The following is a 20107-nucleotide window of genomic DNA, read 5'->3' on the forward strand; positions in this document are numbered from 1 at the left end:
CTTTCTGGAAGCTCTAAGGGAGAATTGATTCTTGGACTATTTAGCTTCTAAAGGTCACACATATTTTTTGACACCTGATGCATTATTAAAATGTTAGGTTTTTGTTGTTTTGGGGAGTCTTCAAATTTTTTATCCTATAATGAAAATCCTGTCATTTTTTTATTGTGTCCATATAAAACTTTTATATTTTTTGATGTTTTCTCTCATTATTATTAAGCTCAATTTACAACAGTAAAGAGATAAACTATATTATGCAATTTGTTAAATATTACCCATAGAATATTATTTATTTGTATTTAACATAAGAAAAAAATGCTTCATCAGTATTCATATAGTAATTGCTCCATGTAGGAATACCAACAGTCAACATTAAACCCAACTGTATTTTCAAACCAACCCTGCACCTTTATATCAGAGGATATGTGGGATGTTGTGCCTTAACCCATAAATTTGAAGTGTAAGATGTTTTTGGACATAAGTATTATGAAATCGGTAAGTTCTTAAGGCACATAGCTATGAAACCTGGACAGAAGATTCCTTAATTTTTCACCTAAGAAAAACTTCAAAATTCATTTGGAAAACTGGCCTACAGGTAAACATAATAATTCCCCTCTTCCAATCACCCAGTCTTATTTTTTTTAATTTAGTTTTTAGTTGTAGTTGGACACAATACCTATATTTTATTTATTCATTTTTATGTGGTGCTGAGGATCAAACCCAGTGACTCCCACACGCTCTGCAACAGCTCTACCATGGAGCTACAACTCCAGCCCTTGTCCCATTCTTGAAGACAATCTTTTCTCAAGAAATGTCTGAACAGAAGATAGCAAAAAAGTCTGAACCTGAAATTCAAGCCTTCTTCAGTTTTCTGGCTTGGACTGGTCAGAATCTTCATTAGTGAATTTAAGTGAATATGTATTAGCATTTCTCTTTCAGCTCTGCAATCTTTCTTGGTACAGGTTCATTGTGAATATCCATCTCAGATGTATTTACTTTAGCTCTTGCTTTTAAGAGATAGCACACTATTTTATCACTGGAAAGGCAGAAGTGACCTCTCAAGGCAACCAAAGCAACATGAGTGGAATACAGATGGAAACCAATGGGAATTTCATGAGAACTACAGAATAAAAGGTTATAAGTGCCGCATTAGAGCAAACCTTCAATGCTAACAAGGAAGGGTACTTCCAAAACAGTATTATTTGTGACTCTGGAGAAGACCACAACCCCAGGGGAACGTGATGGGTCCCAAGACAGGTGCATTGAATTGATGAGCAAGTGGCAATGCAGACCCTGGGACACTGTCCATCTCTTGGGCTGTAGCCATGACAGCAGCAGCAGGCCGGTTGGGAGTTCCTTTGCCCCATGTCCCATCAGGCGAGGACCCCTCCATCACCTGGGTTTCCCACTCCATGAAGGTGTTAAGAGAGGATTCACCAATCACCTCCTTAGTGCTGTCACAAAAGTCACTGCACAACGTGACCGAGGCTGCCGCGACTGAGTGGCCATCTTCTTGCCTATAATTATTATTATAAGAATCCTGTAATTCCTTTTATAAAAAAGTAACAGAACGTGTAAACTGGCAAATTAATTATCATAGCAAGAGACTTGCCCAGCACAGTGGCACCTGCCTGTAATCCCAGTGGCTGGGAAGGCTGAGGCAGGAGTATCTGAGTTCAAAGCCAGCCTCAGCAAATTAGTGAGGTGCTAAGCAACTCAGTGAGACCCTGTCTCTAAATAAAATAGAAAATAGGGCTGGGGATGTGGCTCAGTGGCTGAGTTCCTGGGAGTTCAATCCCTGGTACCAAAACAACAACAACAATCACCAAAATAGAAAAAAAAAAACACACACACACACACACACACACAAAGACTTAAATATGCCACTCTCTGTTACAGACCTATCAAAGAGACAAGACGTCAGCATTTAAAAAGCACAATTTTTCAATTTGATTCTTAAAAGCATCACACAAAGTCTGGCATGCTATTGCACCCCTTGTAATCCCAGGAACTTGGGAGGTTGGGGCAGGAGGATCACAATTTCAAGGCCATCCTGGACTTAGCAAGACCCTGTTTTGAAATAAATAAAAAGGGGAAGGGATATAGCTCAGTGGTAGAGTACCATTGAATTCAATCCCAGGTACTAAAAAAAGAAAGTAAATTCAACTCAATAATGCTGACAAGAGCAAATTTAAAAAACCCAACCACCTCACCTTCCTATTAAGGAACATCAAAGAACTGAGTAAGTTTAGAGTAAATGGTATATCAGTGACTTCAATTAATATTATAACGATGTTCTTTCTCTCCAAACTTGTGGAGAGCATTGACTTGGATCATGGTCTCTGCCTTGTATTGTGGCTGGGAACTTCCTGTGTAAATTTCAGGTAAAGATTGCCCAGTTGCTGCGGTGATGCCCTACCTGAGGAGGTTCTGTATAAGGCAGGGGACTATCAGTCTTGACCCCTAGTTCAGACACCAACTGCTAGAGATAGAGAATTATAGAGGTAATAAGTTAGTTATAATTGCTTGCAGGTGCTTCAACCTTCAAGCCTGCCTGCTTTGAAGAAACTCTCACAGAAACCCTTTTGATGATAAAGCCTATGATATAAATGAGCTGAGCTAGCTCTGGGTCATTGTTCCTCCATCAGAGGATGATGTCCCACCTGGTCCCAGCTTTCTTCCTATAAGTATATGTTTGTCTTTTGTCATCCCCCATTGACCAGTTTCTAAGATTCAGCCATGCAGGTCATGGCACAAACTCACCTATAAGATAAAAGCAATGAAATTTGACATACTCTAGGAATTTGTTCATCAAAATTATTTAATTTATTGTCATAAAGTGGCCCATAATAATCCTCTTAATATCGTAATATTTATTGAATCTAGTGATGTTTCCTTTCTCATATTTAGCTTTGTTAATTTGTTTTTTTTTCTCATCTGGGCAGAGATTTATCAATTTTATTGATCTCAAAGAACCACTATGAGTTTCATTTACTTTATTGTTTTCTTGTTTTTTTAATTCATAAACTTCTGCTTTTATTTTTTTCCATCCTGCCACATATTTTGTGATTGATTTGATTTTTTTTAGCTTTTCAGGGGTATATAGAATATTGATTTGAGATTTTTACTTTTTCTATTATACACACTTAGTGCTTATAAATTTTCCCCCAAAGTACTGATTTGGTGGTATCTCAACATATTTTGTTATATGGTATTTTAATTTTTATTCAGTTCAAAATATTTCCTAATTTGACTTTTGATATTTGGCACCAAGTTTATTTAAAAGTGTAGTCTTTAATTTCCACATATTTGGGGATTTTCTAGATACTTCTATTATTGATTTCTTATTCAATTCTATTGTGACCACAGAAGATACTTAGAATGCTTTAAATACTCTTGATCTTATTGAGACTTTTGGTCCAGAATGTAATCTATTTTGGCAAATATTTCACATACTTTTGAAAGGAGTATGTTTTTATTGTTGTTGGATAGAGAATGGTATAAATGCCAATTCGATCAAGTTAGTCTAGGTTCAAGTCTTTTCATAGTTTTCAAGTATTTTTGCCTGCTCCTATCAACTGTTTAAAGAGAAGTACTGAAATCCTAATTATGGATCTGTTTTTTCTTGTGAGTCTATCAGTTTTTGCTTTAAGTATATTGCAATTCTGTATTTAGTGAATAAATGAAGAACCGACTCCTTTATCATTATAAAATTATGTGGCATTTTTTATTTTCATTCAGTTCAAAATATTTTCTAACTTTACTTTTGATTTTTTTGTCACCTAGGTTAATGAAAAATGTATTCTTCAGATTCCATGTATTTGGGGATTTTCATTTGTGATATTTTTTTACCCCAAAATATGCTTTGATATTATTTTGCTACTATAACTTTTTTCTCTTCAGTATTAGGGATTGAATCTGGGGGCACTCTACCACTGGGATATGTCCCAAAGTCTGGTCTTATTTTTGAGACAAGACCTTACTAAGGTGTCCAGGCTGGCTTTGAACTTGTGACCCTTTTGTCTCAGCTTCTTGAGTTACTAAGATTACAGGTGTACACAATTATGCCCAGCTTGTAGCTTTCTATTGATTAATGTTAATGTGAAATGCCTTTTATATCTTTAATTTTAAAATGTGTTTCTTGTACATAGTCCACTGTTCTTTCTTTTTTAAAAAAATCCCATATGACACTACTCTTTTAATTTAGATATTTAGATCATTTACATTTAATATGACTTGATATGATTAAGTCTAAATCTAAATCTACCATCTTGTTATTTGTTATGCTTTGGTTTACTTTTTCCTCTCTCTGCCTTCTTTTGGAGTAACTGAATAATTTATTCATGATTCCATTTAGTCTCCTTTTTAGCTTACCAGATATAAACTTTAATTATTTTAGTAGTTTTTATTTGTGCATGTCTAACTCCTCATAGTACATCTTTGAGTAGTATGATATTACTCTACATAGAAGAAACTTATTTCTCCCCTTCTGATCTTTGTGCTATTATCGCCATATATTTTACAATTACATAATATAGATCCAATCCCTTTTGTTTTTCAAAGATTTAAATATTAAAAATTTTAAATATTTATCCATGTAATTGTCAATTCTGATGTTCTTCATTCCTTTTTATAAATCTGATATTTTCTTTCCACCTGAAGGATTTTAACACTTCTGCAGTGTGAGCTTGTTGATTTTGGGTCCTTTTCAGCATTTGTGTCTCTTCTTTCTGGACTTAATTTTTTTTTTTAATATTTATTTTTTAAGTTGTAGTTGGACACAATACCTTTATTTATTTATTTTTATGTGGTGCTGAGGATCGAACCCAGGGCCTCACATGCGCTAGGCGAGCGTTCTACCACTGAGCCACAATCCCCCTTAATTTTTTTCTTTCAGTACTTTAAAGGTGTTGTTTAACTGTCTTCTCCCTGCTTCTCTTTCTGGCAAGAAATCTGCCATTAACTTTGTCCTTGTTGTGTGCATAATGTCTTCCCTTTTCTAGCTGTTTTCCCACACTTCCTGCTGAAGACTGAACCCAGGAGTACTCTGTCACTGAGATGCATCCCCAGACTTCATATTTTTTTTTATTTTGAGACAGGGTCTCACTATGTTGTCCAGGCTAGCCTCAAACTTGTGATCTTCCTGCTTCAAGTGAGTTGCTGGAATGACAGACATGCACCACATTGCCCAGCTCTGATTATAAAATATTCTCTGTATTATTAATTTTGAGTAATTTGTTTTATGATGTTCCTTGGTGTCATTTCCTTCATGTTTCTTGTGCCTGGTGTGTTGAGTTTCTTGGACCTGTTTTTCATTTTAATCAAATTTGGAAAATATTCATCTATTATTCCTTTTTGTTTTCTCTCGTTTCCTTCAGAAACAGTAATTATATATATTGCTGATATTGTCCCATAGTTTACTGTCATTCTGTAGACTTCTGTAAAGTTATGAACCTCACTTTAGAGTTCCTATTTTCTGTCTCCAAAATCAATAATATTCTTTTCTACATTGTGAGATCTGTTAATTTTATTTGTTACGTTGAATATCTCACACATTTCTAGTATAGTCAGCTCTTCATCACTGTAACCAAAATACCTGACAAGAACAACTTTAGAGGAGGATAAGTTTATTTTGGCTCATGGTTTTGGAGTTTCAATCCATGGTTGGTTGACTTCATTGCTCTGGCCCTGAGGCAGAACATCATGACAGTAGGGTATGGCAGAAAGAAGTTTCTCAGCACATAGCAGCCAGGAAGTGGGGTGGAGAGAGCAGGCTGCAAGGATACATTCAAGATATGCCCCAGTGACCGCTACCTTCTCTAGTCACACCACACCTTGCCTACAGTTGCCACCCAGTTAGAGACTATTCAAACTAGGATGGATTGATTAGGTTATGGCTCTCATAACCTACTTATTTTACCTTTGAATATTCCTGCATAGACACGGCAGGTTTTGGGAGACACCTCATATTCAAAGCAAACATAGGTCAGATTGGAACAGCCTTTAACGAAAGGCTAATTATTCTCCACTGAGGCAAGACCCTTCTGTGTACCCTACCCTGTGTCAGTGAACCATGAAGTTTTCCAGTCCTGTTGATGGGAAAAGGCATTATAACCTATTTTGTGTGAGCACAGGGCACTGTTAACTGCAAGTGCAGGTTATTGTTACCATCCTTTCGAATAGTCCTTCCCTAGTCTTGGGGACTTTCCTCACACAAACTGATCAGTACTCAGCTGAATTCACAAAGACGCCCCTATGCAGAGTCCTTTGTTGCAGCTCTCTTTATTATTTTGCCCTGTGAACTGTAACTCCTTTGTTTTTTCTGGACTCCTAGCCTCACTTCCTTATCATGGAGAGTCTACCAGACTGCCTGGATTCCCCTTTCCTGCTTCATGGCTTAGAAATTTTCTCAAGGTAGTAATCTAGGGACAATCACAGGGTTTATCTCTTTCCCCTCCGCTTTCCTTCAGTATCATTGTCCTTCACTCTCAGACTTGAATAAATCCTACTCATACTCACTCATCCTTGTCTATGGATTTAATTCTTTGAATTCATGAGAAGAGAACACAGAAAGAATTTGGTGATGAGCTGCAGGGATCTGCTGAAAAACTAGAGAGCATAGCCTGCCATTAAGAAGGACAACACGTTTCTTGACTTCAGAGCCCTGCAACTTATGCAGACCTCACTTGCCAGCATAAGTGGAGAAACTTTGGTTTTACTATGCTAGAAATGTAAACTGCAGAGCCCTAAACTTGACTTGCTGAATTAAAAGCCCTATGGGTGGGGCAGGTGACTGCTGTATGCTAAAGCCTGAGAATCATTGCTATATTAAGATATATAAAAGCTTTAGTTATAAAAGTAATGATACATAAAAGGAAATATAGAAAATAAACATTAGTGGAGGAACCTAGATGGGTGTTCACTATGAAATTTATAACTTTTCTGGGGGGAAAAAAGGTACAGATGCAAGAACAGAAAACAGACTGAAAGAACATGAGAGCTCAGAAATGGTCCTGTCTATGCATAGGTTCTTGATTATATAATAAAATTTGCACCACAGATTAATAGGAAAAAGCAGACTTGTGTAGAGAAAACATGGAGCTGGATCCATGCCTTGTACAATATACAATGGTAAACTTGAGATGAACTAATCTAAAAAATCTAGTTTGTAGTTGTCAATGGATCTTTTATTTATTTACTTATATGTGGTGCTGAGGATGAAACCCAGGGCCTCACATGCCAGGCAAGTGCTACACCACTGAGCCACAACTCCTGCCCGACCAAAGATTTAAATCTTAACAGAAAATCTATGTAGCTAACAGAAGTAAATGTGGTAGAAAATCTTTGTGACTCAGGAATGGAAGACTTCCTTAATTGAAAAATAAGGAAGCATAAATGACAGATTTGTTCATATACACATTAAAAAGAATGGTAAACCTTAAGGGATATCAAGTATAGATACTTGTCACTCTCTTTCTCGTGATCAGAGGAATGATATACAAATACCAAAATGTAATAGGGACTTAGATTCCTCACTTTTGCCTAGAGATGTCTGATGGGTGGCTAAAAGCAAGAATAAAGACTTGGTATCCTGCCTCCATTTTTCATTTATCCTCTTTACTAAATCACCTTGGATTCCAGGAACAAAGTCTGATCTGATAACATAGTTACCCCCAGGCAAAAGCAACTTTTCATTCTGGGACAAGGCCCTACTTGACCAGTCCTAAAATAAAGGTCAGACCATTCTGATCACAATCACCTCTCTGGCAATCTGAAGAGCCTCCAGCTTTGCAGACTCCCAACCCTTGCCCTCATTCCCCTTTTTATAAAACCTCAAAGTTACTGTCAATCCTTGGAAGATAGGGCTAAGGATGTGGATCCCATCTTCCTGGTGTAACTACACTGATTAAAGTTCCTTTCATGATTTTCACCATTACCTTTCTGTTAGGTTTTGGGACGAGTGCCTAGAACTGATTTCTTGGATCCCCAGAGTATACCTGCAGCCCATTTTATTTGAGACAAGGTCTCACTAAATTGATGAGGCTGGCCTCAAATTTGCCTTAGCCTCCCAAGTCACTGTGATTACAGGTGTGTGTCACCATGCTCATTTAAAAATACAATGTTATATCCATCAAACATACAATAGAGTCACATAATATTAAGTGTTTGCAAATATGTGGGAAAATGAGAATCTTCACTTCTGGCTGATGAGAGTACAAACTGACTCAGATGTTCAGCAAAATGATTTAGCAGATTTGGTGGGATTAAGTACCTGTGATCTAACAATTACACCCTTAAGTAGGTATACTGAGGAACTGAGGAATTTTTACACATGCCCATAACATGACATGAAGGAGGATATTCACCACTGCATTATGTATCGCAGGGGATTGGTAGATGAAGTAGAACATTGTAGGTGTTCAGTTCTAGAAAAATGGATAAGATGCAGTGGAATCAAACTACAAGTATATACATCATTGTGCGGGGGAGGGAGAATCTATAACCCATTGCATTTATTTATCTAAATAAAACCCACACATAATACTACTTATGCTTTCTGTATTATTATTCACCCATAAATTCCAATTTGGATTTTCCTGTAAGCAGTTAAAATTAACCAATATGTGTAGTTTTTTCTTAAAGGAAAAAACCCCCAATTCTCACTTGAAGAGATCATCTGTTTTATATTCATTCATATTTACTATCAATTTTGATTACAATTATTTCTGCTCTACTCTATGTAGTTTTGGTAAATATTGTTCCTTGTATCTTGAATCTCCTTTTGAGATTTATTTTTTTGTCTTGTTTCATAGGTCCCCTGGGTACTTCTTATGGGGAGGTAAACTTTAGAGTCTTTTAATTCCTGAAACAAATGCCTTCCCACTTGTATGACTTTCAAGTTCGGACATACTGCTTTGCCGTCTCCTTACATCCAAAGTTGCCGGTGAAAGTTCTGATATCTGATTCATTTGGAATTTTTTAGAACATTCTTCATATCTGATCTAACATTTGATGAAGATACTGTATATTTACAAGTTTGGTACATGTTTGTGGTTTTCGCTTGTTACCTAATCGGTCCATTCAGTCTGAGGATATATGTTGTGCTTCAACTGCAGGAAATTTTCTCATCCTTTCCCTTCATTCAGTTTCCACTCTCCCTTCTTCCTTTGAAGGAAGATTTGTTGGAATATGAAGACTTCCCTTACACATCTCATTTCACTTAATATTTTTTGTTCCATTTTCATTACATTCCATGAGATCTAAATCTAAAGAATTTGATTTGCTCTTTAGGTGTCTCCTTCACATTCTTTAGACCAACAATTGAATCTGACAATTCTACATTATACAGTTGAATCTAACAATTCTATTTGACATTTTAAAGAAATATGGGGGATGGGGGATGGGGTTGTGGCTCAGTGGTAAAGCCTACCATGAGTGAGGCACTGTGTTTGATCCACAGCACCACAAAAAAATATAATAAAGGTATTGTATTCACCTGCAACTAAAAAAAAAAAAAAGAAAGAAAGAAAAGAAAAAGAAAGTATGTAGGGGCTGGTGATATGGCTCAATGGTAGAGCATTTGCCCAGCATCTGAGGCCTTTGAAACAAAAACACAACCCCACCTCCACACACCTTTACATAACATTTTAACAAACTGATTACCCTAGATCTCAGAAGATACACTTTTTAATACTGATATCTTTAGATATTGATGCTTCTGTTTGGTAACCCTCATTATGATTACTTTTCTCCAATGTTTCATCATTTTGTTGTGGTCACCTTAGTATGAGCCTGAAATATTTGTTACTTGATTACTGCAAACTATATGTACTAAGAGTGGACAAAGGAGAGAACATGCCACTTGGCTGACTATGCTCTTAATAGGGCTGCATTCATTTTTCCTTCTTACTCTAAGCATCTATGCTCATTGTTTCTCCCTTGAACCAGACCATTCTTCTACCCAGTTTGGTGGTTAATGACAAAACTTTCTTGAACCTTTATTCTGTCCACCTTTCAGACAGCCCTGAAGCCAAATCCACCTTTAGTGGTTCAACTCTTATCCCATATGCCCCACACCTTCAAAAAGTTATAGCACACTTCCTTCTTGTTTTCTAAAACTACTGAGAGTAAATAATACTTTTACCTATATCAACATTATATAATAAACATTTTGTTCTTTCTAGGTTGTAGACAGAGGGAAGCTTGAAGAATGAAGAATGTTATCTTGAACAATCCATGTTGTAACAGTTAAGACTGCAAATGATTCTTCCTCTTCTTGGGAAACTGAATGTTCCTTTGAGGGATGCTGTAGTAAAGAATGATCCAAATGTGAAAGATGTTTAATATCTTTAATTAAGTTCATTTAATGTTCTGGTAAGGCATTAGTTCTCAAAGGCATTGAAGATGAGCTGGGTACAATGGCACATGCCTATAATCCCAGCAACTGGAGAGGCTGAGGCATGAGGATCTCAAGTTTGAGGCCAGCCTCAGCAACTTACTGAGATCCTGTTTCAAAATAAAAAAGGGCTGTGAATGTACTTTAATGACAAAGCACCCCTGGGGGGAGGATGTCCAATCTTTAGTACTAGTAGTAATATTAGTACTACTACTACTAATAATAATACTGAAGATGATGAAACTTCAAATCATTTATCCTGAAATTTAATGCTTCCTGCTTATGCATATTTCCCCCCAGGTTTTTTTTTAACTTTTAAAAGTTTCCTGACAAGAAGAAAATAGAATACATGATAAAAAGATCCTTCTAAAGCCATGAATTGGAGTAGTTTGATGGCTTTAAGGAAGTGAAGTTAGGAAATATATAGGCTTATTTTCATTCAAAATAAAAGCTTTGTTGTATTGGGAATGGGGAGAGAATAATATCATGGCTTAGATTTCTCCCTTTACCAAGATATGAGTTTTCTCAAATTTTATCCTAAAATTAAGGACTGACTGATCAGCTAGATGGACCATACACATTAGTTCCATGGGAGATAACCACTGTCCCTAGTTATATTTGAAAAAAAGGAAGATCCTTTTTCCAACTTCTTTCCCAACAATCTATAGAAAGGTTCACAGGCTTGTTTTTTTTTTTTTTTTTTTTAAAGAGAGAGAGAGAGAATTTTTTAATATTTATTTTTTAGTTTTCGGCAGACAAAACATCTTTGTTTGTATGTGGTGCTGAGGATCGAACCCGGGCCGCACGCATGCCAGGCGAGCGCGCTACCGCTTGAGCCACATCCCCAGCCCAGGCTTGTTTTTTTGATTTTTTTTTTTTTTTTTTTTTTTGGTACCAGGGTTTGAACTCAGGGACACTATGCCACTGAGTCCCAGCCCTATTTTGTATTTTATTTAGAGACAGGGTTTTCACTGAGCTGTTTAGCACCTCACTTTTGCTGAGGCTGGCTTTGAACTCACCATCCTCCTGCCTCAGCCTCCCCAGCTGCTAGGATTATAGGAATGTGCCACCGCGCCTAGCCACAGATATTTTTGATTGTTGTCTATAATAAAACCTAAGGATCAAACTCAGGATCTTGCACATGCTAGGTAAGTGCTCTGCTAATGAGCTATATCCCCAGCCCAATACTGGACTTAAAAACATTTTTAGGTGTTTTCTCTAAAATAAGTTTCCTCAGCTTAGAATGGGAGCTTCTCTGGTGCATGAATGTTAGAACTTTACATTACTGGCGATGAAAATTCTTGATTTAAAAAATTCCTTTATGAAGAGACTGCAGCATCCTGAAAAGAAGACAGCATTCTCAAGAATTTTCCCAAACTTGAGTGACTATACTTATAAACCCCCTAGGATTATAAATTGTGTGAAGAATTCACTGCTGGAGCTGGGACTGGGGCTGTAGCTCAGTGGTAGAGTACTTGCCTTTGCATGTGTGAGGCACTGGGTGCTCATCCTCAGCACCACATATAAATAAATAAAGCTATTGTGTCCATCTACAACTTAAAAAAAATTAAAAAAAAAAGAATTCGTAGCTGAAGATATAAGATTGTCAACCTTTATGGAAGGCTCTAATTAGAAAGAAGGGAATACCTGGAGGCCTATATTTGGCTGCATATCTAATACAGATGACCACTGAGCCACATCCCCAGCCCTATTTTGTATTTTATTTAGAGACAGGGTCTCAGTTAGTTGCTTAGTGCCTCACTAAGTTACTGAGGCTGGCTTTGAACTTGCAATCCTCCTGCCTCAGCCTCTGGAGACACTGAGATTATAGGCATGCACCATCGCGCCTGGCTAGATTACTTTTATTTAAGAGGCATCTTGTTCCCTTGTTCATCATCAATTGTGTATTCATGAATGCTCTTGATAAATCAAAAATATTTTTATTTAGTGTCTTTTTCATGGCAAACCTATTTACTAAAGTATATTAACAAAAATGCAACAGAATAAAAAAAAAATACCTTTCCAAAAAGATGTTACTTAACATTAGTCTGTAACGGAAACAAATTTCCTATGTTAATGGCTATCTTTAGATATAAAAAAGCAATAATTTGAGATAAACTATATTTTTCCATTCTCAGAAATTGAGCTATAAGGCTCAAAAATATCTGTATTATCTTTCATGAGAATTCCACTAATTCTGAATTTCATAAAGTAAACCACACAACTTTAAACAGCATTACTTTATTATCTATCCTCTGTTTACCTCAGACAATCTAGATATATACAAAAATTTGGAATGTGGAATAAATGCTGATTGATAAAAATGGAAATTTTTTTAAGTACAGCAAATTAACAATTAATAGTTCTGTTTGTGTTCAAAAGAATTTTGAACATCTTGTATATATACATCTTTAAGACCAGTCTAAATAGGTCGGGAAAATATTTACAAAATAAACAGTAGGAATTTTAGAATTTTATTGATTCAGATGAACTGATTTCTAAATGAATAAGCATTCATTAAATTTTTTTGTCAATAATTCTATACTGAATATATTACTCTTATCTATATAATTTTTATTGGTATAATTTTTTTTGTGTGTGTGTGTGTGTGTGTGTGTGTGTGTGGTGCTGGAAATTGAACCCAGGGCCTAGTGCATGCAAGGCAAGCACTCTATCAACTGAGCTATATCCCAAGCCCCTATTGTATAATTGTTTTACTGGCTGGGGTAAGATATTTTAAACACTGTTATTAAAAATAAGGAAGCTTTTTTTTTTTTTTTTTTTTTTTTTTTAATCTGCCATGGTGCTGGGGAGTGAACCTAGGGTCTTATGCATAGAAGGCAAGCATTCTACCACTGAGCCACACCCCTGTCCAAGAATTCTGCTACATAATATTTGTTATGAATACAGGTCTTACCTACAATTTACTCAACAGAATATAAACTCAAAATACCTTCTCCATTTCTGCAAAAGATTTCAATTATTATTGTTCTATTCAAACTGAAACTTTATTACTACTTTAACAAAAATTCTAATGAAGAGCCCTTGTCACTTAAATTTTTTCAATATTATGTAAGAAAATTTTGGCTACTAAGTGCAAAACTTTTTGTTACTTCTTTGAAAAAAGAAGTATCATGTGTTACTCCTATTGGTAACAAACTGCCCAACTCAACTTTATGTGTTGCAAGAATGTTACAAAAATTTTAAATTAACTAAAGTAGTACAAAATGCTAGTACATGTAACATCTGTTGTACTTGGAAATATTTCAATATAATATGCAGATAATAAATTTAAACTTCTCATAAACTGAAAAACCAATTGTCATATGAGGCTTAATTCCTTTTCCAATATTGCAGTTTTATATAATTGGTTCAAGGGAAAGTAGTAGTTTGCAATTTTGCAATTTTACCTATCTTATGCATTCCTGATTTAAAGTGGAAAGTGACTGTGTAAATTTGAAATCAATAAAAGGAGAACATGACTATTTTACAATGCCAAAATTAGTATTTTTAAATCAACTAAGAATAAAGGGAACACCGAGACTTGTCTTAAAGAAGCCATTTGTCATTCTTTTTTTAGAGATTACAACACACATACAAGTGAATTTTATCAAAATACAGCACATTTCTTCTACTATATCCATAAAAATCAATTCCTATGTAAAGAGTACTGAAAATCAACTAAAATGAGTTAAAATTTACAAAGAGTTGTTAAAGGGTTTCAATAAAATTATTAAAACTATACAGTACAATAATCAATTGTAACATCTTGAAAGAAGTGCAATATTTGAGTCACATATTTTTAAAAGTGCTGCCTACTTGACTAGAAAGAATGGAAGATGAGTTCAACTCACTTTTGCAAAAATAATGTAGGTTGGTGTTTTAGCTAGTTCTATAAGTCTTCATTAAATCAAGGTTGAAGAAAAAAAGCATAATACATTAAAAATTCCCAAATTACATTTCTTCGACATTAAAAATGACTGCAAGAAACCGAATATTGCTTAATAAAAGGTTTGAGACTAGCCTCAACGAAAAACAGTTATTGGTCTTCTATGGCACTTTTTTCTGGTCCAAATAACCATGCATTAATTCTTACCATTGCATGTTATTCAAATTTTATTTGATTACATAGAACAAAACAAAAAATTAATGGTTTCAATAAACAAAAATTAATAAACCTCTATGATCAAATACGTGTTACAGTAACTAGGAACGAAGGCAGTTGGTGGTAAAACACTATTACACTGATGCACTTAGAAACCCTTTAAAGACTCTGAAGCAATGAGTTCACATTTAATGTTACCTGTAGGAACAGCCCTTTATTTGAACACCTTTACACACTGGTAGGCCTCAAGGACCCATCCCTTTGCTCTACAACTCTCCACAGCAATTCTCTATCACTGTGCCAGTTTCACAAACTTGCTTTGGTTTCCTAGCTCCATGCGTACTCCATGTTTCCTTTTACTTTACCAAGGCAATGCAAGGCCAAACAAAAATCAAGAGGCTTTCCTAAACTGTCTTACATTTTGTAGTGTTACAGGCAACACAATTTTAAAACTGGCCATTTTAGTTTCATTTGCTGCTTAAAATAACAATTATAAATTAGATTAAAATGGAGTACTAATTATAAAACAGACTGCAAGTACCACCATTTGCAAAAAAATAAAATGGGATTTCCATAGCACAGAAAATGCATGGACATGCATCTATAGTAGAGTTAAAAATTTCCTGTGACTAAAAAATTAAAAATTCAATCACCAGTAGCAAATGTATAGTTAATGGCTATGACAAGAACAGATCTTGTAGAGCTCATAAAATGCAATTATTGTCTTTTCACTTCTTTAAAAAGACATTACATATTTTATTGCATTATTCTATTAATAAAAACACATTAACAGAGTTTTTTTTTTTTCATTCTTTGCTTCCAGATTTTTATATGAAATAACTGTTTTAATCTGGCCTTGGAAAGTGAACCCATCAGCACCACCTTCACCTACTCACTCTTCAACTCAATATGCACATAGCAAAAGCCAACACTTCAAATCTCTTGCCCACATCAAAAAAAGTAGTTTCAGCAGAAAACCATTAATACCAGTTGAATAAAAATAAGGGCATAAAAGCTGAGATAGATAGCTCTGCCATCTGTCTCTGGGCTACAATCAAGGCTAACTATTGCCTTGTACACAGTTCAGTCATGGGTATGAAATCCAAAAATAAACCTACAATCTATACAAAAACAACATAAGCTTGTTTCTGTAGCCTGATTGCTATGTTTAAAAACCTAACAACAAATTTTATATGGTATGAATTCAACAGTCTCCTTTATATTCTGTACAGTGGTTCTTTCCCTCTAACCACAAGCTCCATTATTTCATTAATGTACAAATTTGAACATAATTGAGTTCTTCTTTATATATAAAAATAGTCAAAATATTAATCTCCCCTGCAAGTATCTTCCAATAAATCTTGTCATCCTTCCCCCCATTTTGTTTTGTCCACAGTGCTTATGAGGAAACTTCTCGTACAATGATGAGTTCTACTGTATTCTGGAAAGTTTTTAGCAAGGACACTGCTTGTCCATGTTCAATATTGATAAAACTGTAGCCATTAGCCTACAAAGAACAAAGAGAAAAAAATTATTTTAGGAAAAACTTTTCATAGTAATGTATCTGTATTTTTTAACTTGTATTTCTTCCAAGTACTTTGTAAACCTGGCAGAAAAAAAAAGAATCACTTTGGCAATTTAAAACAACATATAGACTAATGGGACTGCCCCACAGGTATGGGAAATAAATCTCTGAAGATGGTGCCCAGAAACCTATATTTTGTTCAAGTTTTCAGACAATTCTGATTTAACAACCTAGTATCAGGAACCACTTATCTAAGATAGTGTCAGATAAGATGTTGTGTATGTGCTGATATGCACTTGAGGAGACCAAACTCCAAGGGTAGCAAAGAACAAAGTGTACTCTTCCCATTGCCTTAGATCAGACCAAGACCACCACACTTTATAATGAAGTCTAACACTTAACTCTGTACCAGATACTCAGAAGGACTTAATAAGAATGAAATTCTGATTCTCATAATAACACTCAAAGAATCTTATTGAATGAGAACAGAAAATCCAGACATGGATAGAAAAAGTAACTTCTGTAGTCACAAACTAAAACCAAAGGGCTGGGGATGTATATAGATCAGAGAGAGGCAAGGCTCTGGGTTCAATCTCCACTAATGAAGAAATTCTGAAACCACAGATTCCCCAAATGATTTGAAAAAATAAATATCTGTGTGTGTGTGTGTGTGTGTGTGTGTGTGTGTGGAGAGAGAAAGAGAGAGCGAGCGGGGGGGGGGGGCACAGAAAGAATGAATACTAAAGATAATGTGGCAATATATTAGCAACTGGTGACCTAATAAAGTATATACAGATGTTTGTTACACCATTTTTGCAGATTTTCTCTAGGCCTGAAATGATGTAAAAATTAATTTAAAAATATTTTTTGATTATTATTATTTTTTTAAGTGTTGGGGTCAGGATTCAAACTCAAGCAGTTTGGCTCCAATCTATACTTTCAGCTACTCAACTCTAATATCTCTATTATCATTTTTTGCTTTGAGAGTTATTTCTCATTGTCACCTGAACTGACAACAGTGAAGGCAGAGATAGGAAGGAGAGTTGTACTGTCTCTGAGGTTTGTTTTCCTCCTGGAGTGCACTATACATGTGTTTAGGTAAAATAAGTTGCTGAAGAAACAGAGAAAAGGAGGGACGTGGGAAAATAAAATGGTTTCTCAAATTTTCCTCTTCATTTTGATATGATGAACAGCTTACTTCCAAGAAGTGGTATTTTGGGGGGCTGGGGTTGTGTCTTAGTGGTAGAATTCTTACCTAGCATGTGTGAGGCACGGGTTCGATTCTCAGCACCACATATAAATAAATGAATAAAATAAATGTCTATCAACATCTAAAAAAATATTTTTTTTTAAAAAGAAGTGGTACTCTGATAAACAAAATTAGTAAAAATTAACATCCTGGAACTTAAAATACTATGATATAGCAAATAGATAAGCATGATTTTCAAGGTATAAAGTGGAAATATTTAAAATTATGAAAACATTTGAGTATGTTGTAAAATGAAAGAAATAAGAAAGTTTATCTTTATTACCTGAATTATTTTATCACCTGGTTGCAGTAATTTTGATGCTGGTCCTTCAGGCTGTACCCTTGTTACAAATATACCCTTTAGTAGCAACAACAAAAAAGATAATTATTTTAACTAAAAACTATATGCATAAATAACAAAGTAACAAGAAATAATTCTTTTTCCACACTATGCACATATTTGAATCATGATATAAGTTTTTGCTCTGATTTCTCTGAGTAGTACTATGAAAACCACAAGTTATTATTGCTTCTAGTAATTCCGTTAATGTTATGAAATTACTTCCACAGATTTATGAAAAATTAAAAATCACCTGACAGTATCAAGAATATTCAAAATTTCTGGCTTTTATCTTCAAAAATTAATTTGAATTGAACAAATTACACAACAGCTGAGCATGGTGATACACAGCTATAATCCCAGCTCCTTGGGAGGCTAAGACAAGAGGATCATAGATTCAAGGTCAACCTGGGCAACTCAGTGAGACCCTGTATCCAAATTTTTTAAAAAGTAGCTCAGTGGTACATATTCCTGGCATTCCATCCCCAGTACCACAAAGACAAAAACTAAACATAAAAATCAAAACAGAAAGTTGAACAATCTGAAAAAAGTATAATACAAGAGTTATCTATCTAGATTTACATAAACATCAATTAGATTTACATATAAGAGGTACTGCATTAATAAAAGAAATGCTATGGGTGTTCAAGGCTATATAAAACTTACATCATCATCAGGTCTGAATGGGTTTCCTCTACCCCCAACACCTCCTGATATGCTAAATCCAAGTTCTGGATCCTTTTCAACCCTCACACGCATCTGATTTAATATGAAAATAAAACATTACTAATTCTGAAAAATTCACAACTTAACAACACCACATTTAAATATTGGTAAATTAAGTTGGAGCAAAAAAAATATATAAGAATTCATAAAAAAAAAATATTTTGGCAGATGAAGTGAAACTAAAACATAGACCATTATGTTAATGAGTTAGTGAGTTATTAAAGGCACAGTGGGATTATAAAGCATAGCTCCTAATTTTACTGTTTATGAAAAGTGGAATCAATTAATTTTAATGATACAGTGCATAAAAACAGAACATGTATATTATCAGTTTTCACTTGTGAAATTACACAGTACAGTATCTCCGCCTAATGCATTGTATCATAAGATACCTAAAAGAACCATTGATGATTTTAGGTTATTAACTTTTCATTTCCTGAATTTGTTTATATGCTCCAAAGGAGTGGCATTTTAAAAAATCTTATCAATTGACAATATCTTTTATAACCTAGCTTTTTTAAAAAAAAAAGCAAAAATTAGCTTTTTGCTATAGAACACTCCCTTTTGCCAGAGATTCAACCAAAATAAAGCATCTGATCTACATCTAAGTTTTTAATATTATTGATCATCTTATCAATAAGCTACCAAGACATGAATATATGGCCCATAACTTTTCTAAGATTAAAAACACTCAAAGTAGTATGGAGATATGGTCAAATGAAGACTGTCACAGAACAACATGCCATTTCAGTTTAATGTTCTACTATTTATATTCCTGGAAAAGGTCTAACTATTGGAGTACCATCAACCAGTTTTGAAAACTCAAATTTTAAGCAAAATGGTAAAAACTGTTATATGAATTTACTGCTAATAATTAAAAAATAATCTCTAAGAATACGTGAAAAGCTTAGTCTCATATTTTAAACAGTCTTGATTATTCTTACCTCTTGTTTTGCCAGTTCATGGCCTTGTCTAGGAGAACAATGGGGTTGTGTATATGGAGGCTGGTGGGCCACTTTCAGCATCAAGTAATCAATTAGTTGTTCTCTAGAGGGATGCCTTGCCACAGATGCCTGAGGGGGGTGATGTATTTGACTATAATTTGCCTGAGGCCTGAGAGGCTGGCCCATCTGTCCATTACTCAAAGGCATCTAAGAAAAACATGAAGTATCTTAAAATGACCGATAATAATGTCTCGAACAAATATTTGGATTTTTTTTTTTCATGGAGCATTATAAAAGGACTAGAATTTTAACATTCTAAATCACACAATTCCATTTCATTTACTATTTCCATCAATTTAAAACCTTAAAAGAAAAAAGCTATTAATGTCTTAGTTCTAAATTTGCTTGAGTGCTTCCTGATAGTGAATTACTCTTTTAAGCTTTGAAATTAAAGTATCATACCTATGTATTAAATTATTTGCTTTTTTGTTAGATATAAATATATCTCCTTCCTATAGTAACCCAATGCTAGGTAAATAGTTTACTGAATCTTAAAATTTAAGTAAGTCTATTTGAAAGGTATTCATTTCCCATACTAAAACAGAGCACACATACAAAAGGTGCATTTGCTGATGTTCTTCTTCTGGAAAAAAGGTAACCAATTCTGGGTTATAATTTTTTCCTAATTTATTGTATTTTTCTACCTTTACTCCTTTTCTTCCAGGATTAACTAATTGAAGGTATCCACATGGTAGAAAATTGATTTATTCCCTTCACATGTAGAAAACTGACTTATTCCTTTCAAACACAGTGTGTGTATATGTA

At 34.7% G+C, this 20107-nt stretch overlaps 1 protein-coding gene and 1 pseudogene across 6 annotated transcripts in view; both read right to left on the reverse strand.

Annotated features, from left to right (window-relative positions):
• Nucleotides 1–694: 694 nt before the first annotated feature.
• Nucleotides 695–1506, reverse strand: LOC139705918 (protein Mis18-beta pseudogene; annotated as a pseudogene).
• A 12431-nt stretch (nucleotides 1507–13937) lies between these two features.
• Erbin (erbb2 interacting protein) overlaps nucleotides 13938–20107 on the reverse strand; it is a 137417-nt gene continuing 131247 nt past the window's right edge. For 4 of the 6 annotated variants that reach the window (XM_071612555.1, XM_071612553.1, XM_027951574.2 and 1 more), the window contains 4 exons: nucleotides 19283–19489; nucleotides 18279–18371; nucleotides 17556–17630; nucleotides 13938–16005 (listed from right to left, as the gene is read on the reverse strand). In XM_071612555.1, the coding sequence (XP_071468656.1) occupies nucleotides 15898–16005; nucleotides 17556–17630; nucleotides 18279–18371; nucleotides 19283–19489 (483 nt within the window). In that variant the 3' untranslated portion in view covers nucleotides 13938–15897. The remainder of the gene's footprint in view (nucleotides 16006–17555; nucleotides 17631–18278; nucleotides 18372–19282; nucleotides 19490–20107) is intronic. The other 2 variants (XM_027951576.2, XM_071612554.1) reach the window with 1 other exon arrangement.

The sequence above is a fragment of the Marmota flaviventris genome, chromosome 5 (genome assembly GCF_047511675.1).
Source record: "Marmota flaviventris isolate mMarFla1 chromosome 5, mMarFla1.hap1, whole genome shotgun sequence".
In the NCBI taxonomy this organism is placed as follows: domain Eukaryota; kingdom Metazoa; phylum Chordata; class Mammalia; order Rodentia; family Sciuridae; genus Marmota; species Marmota flaviventris.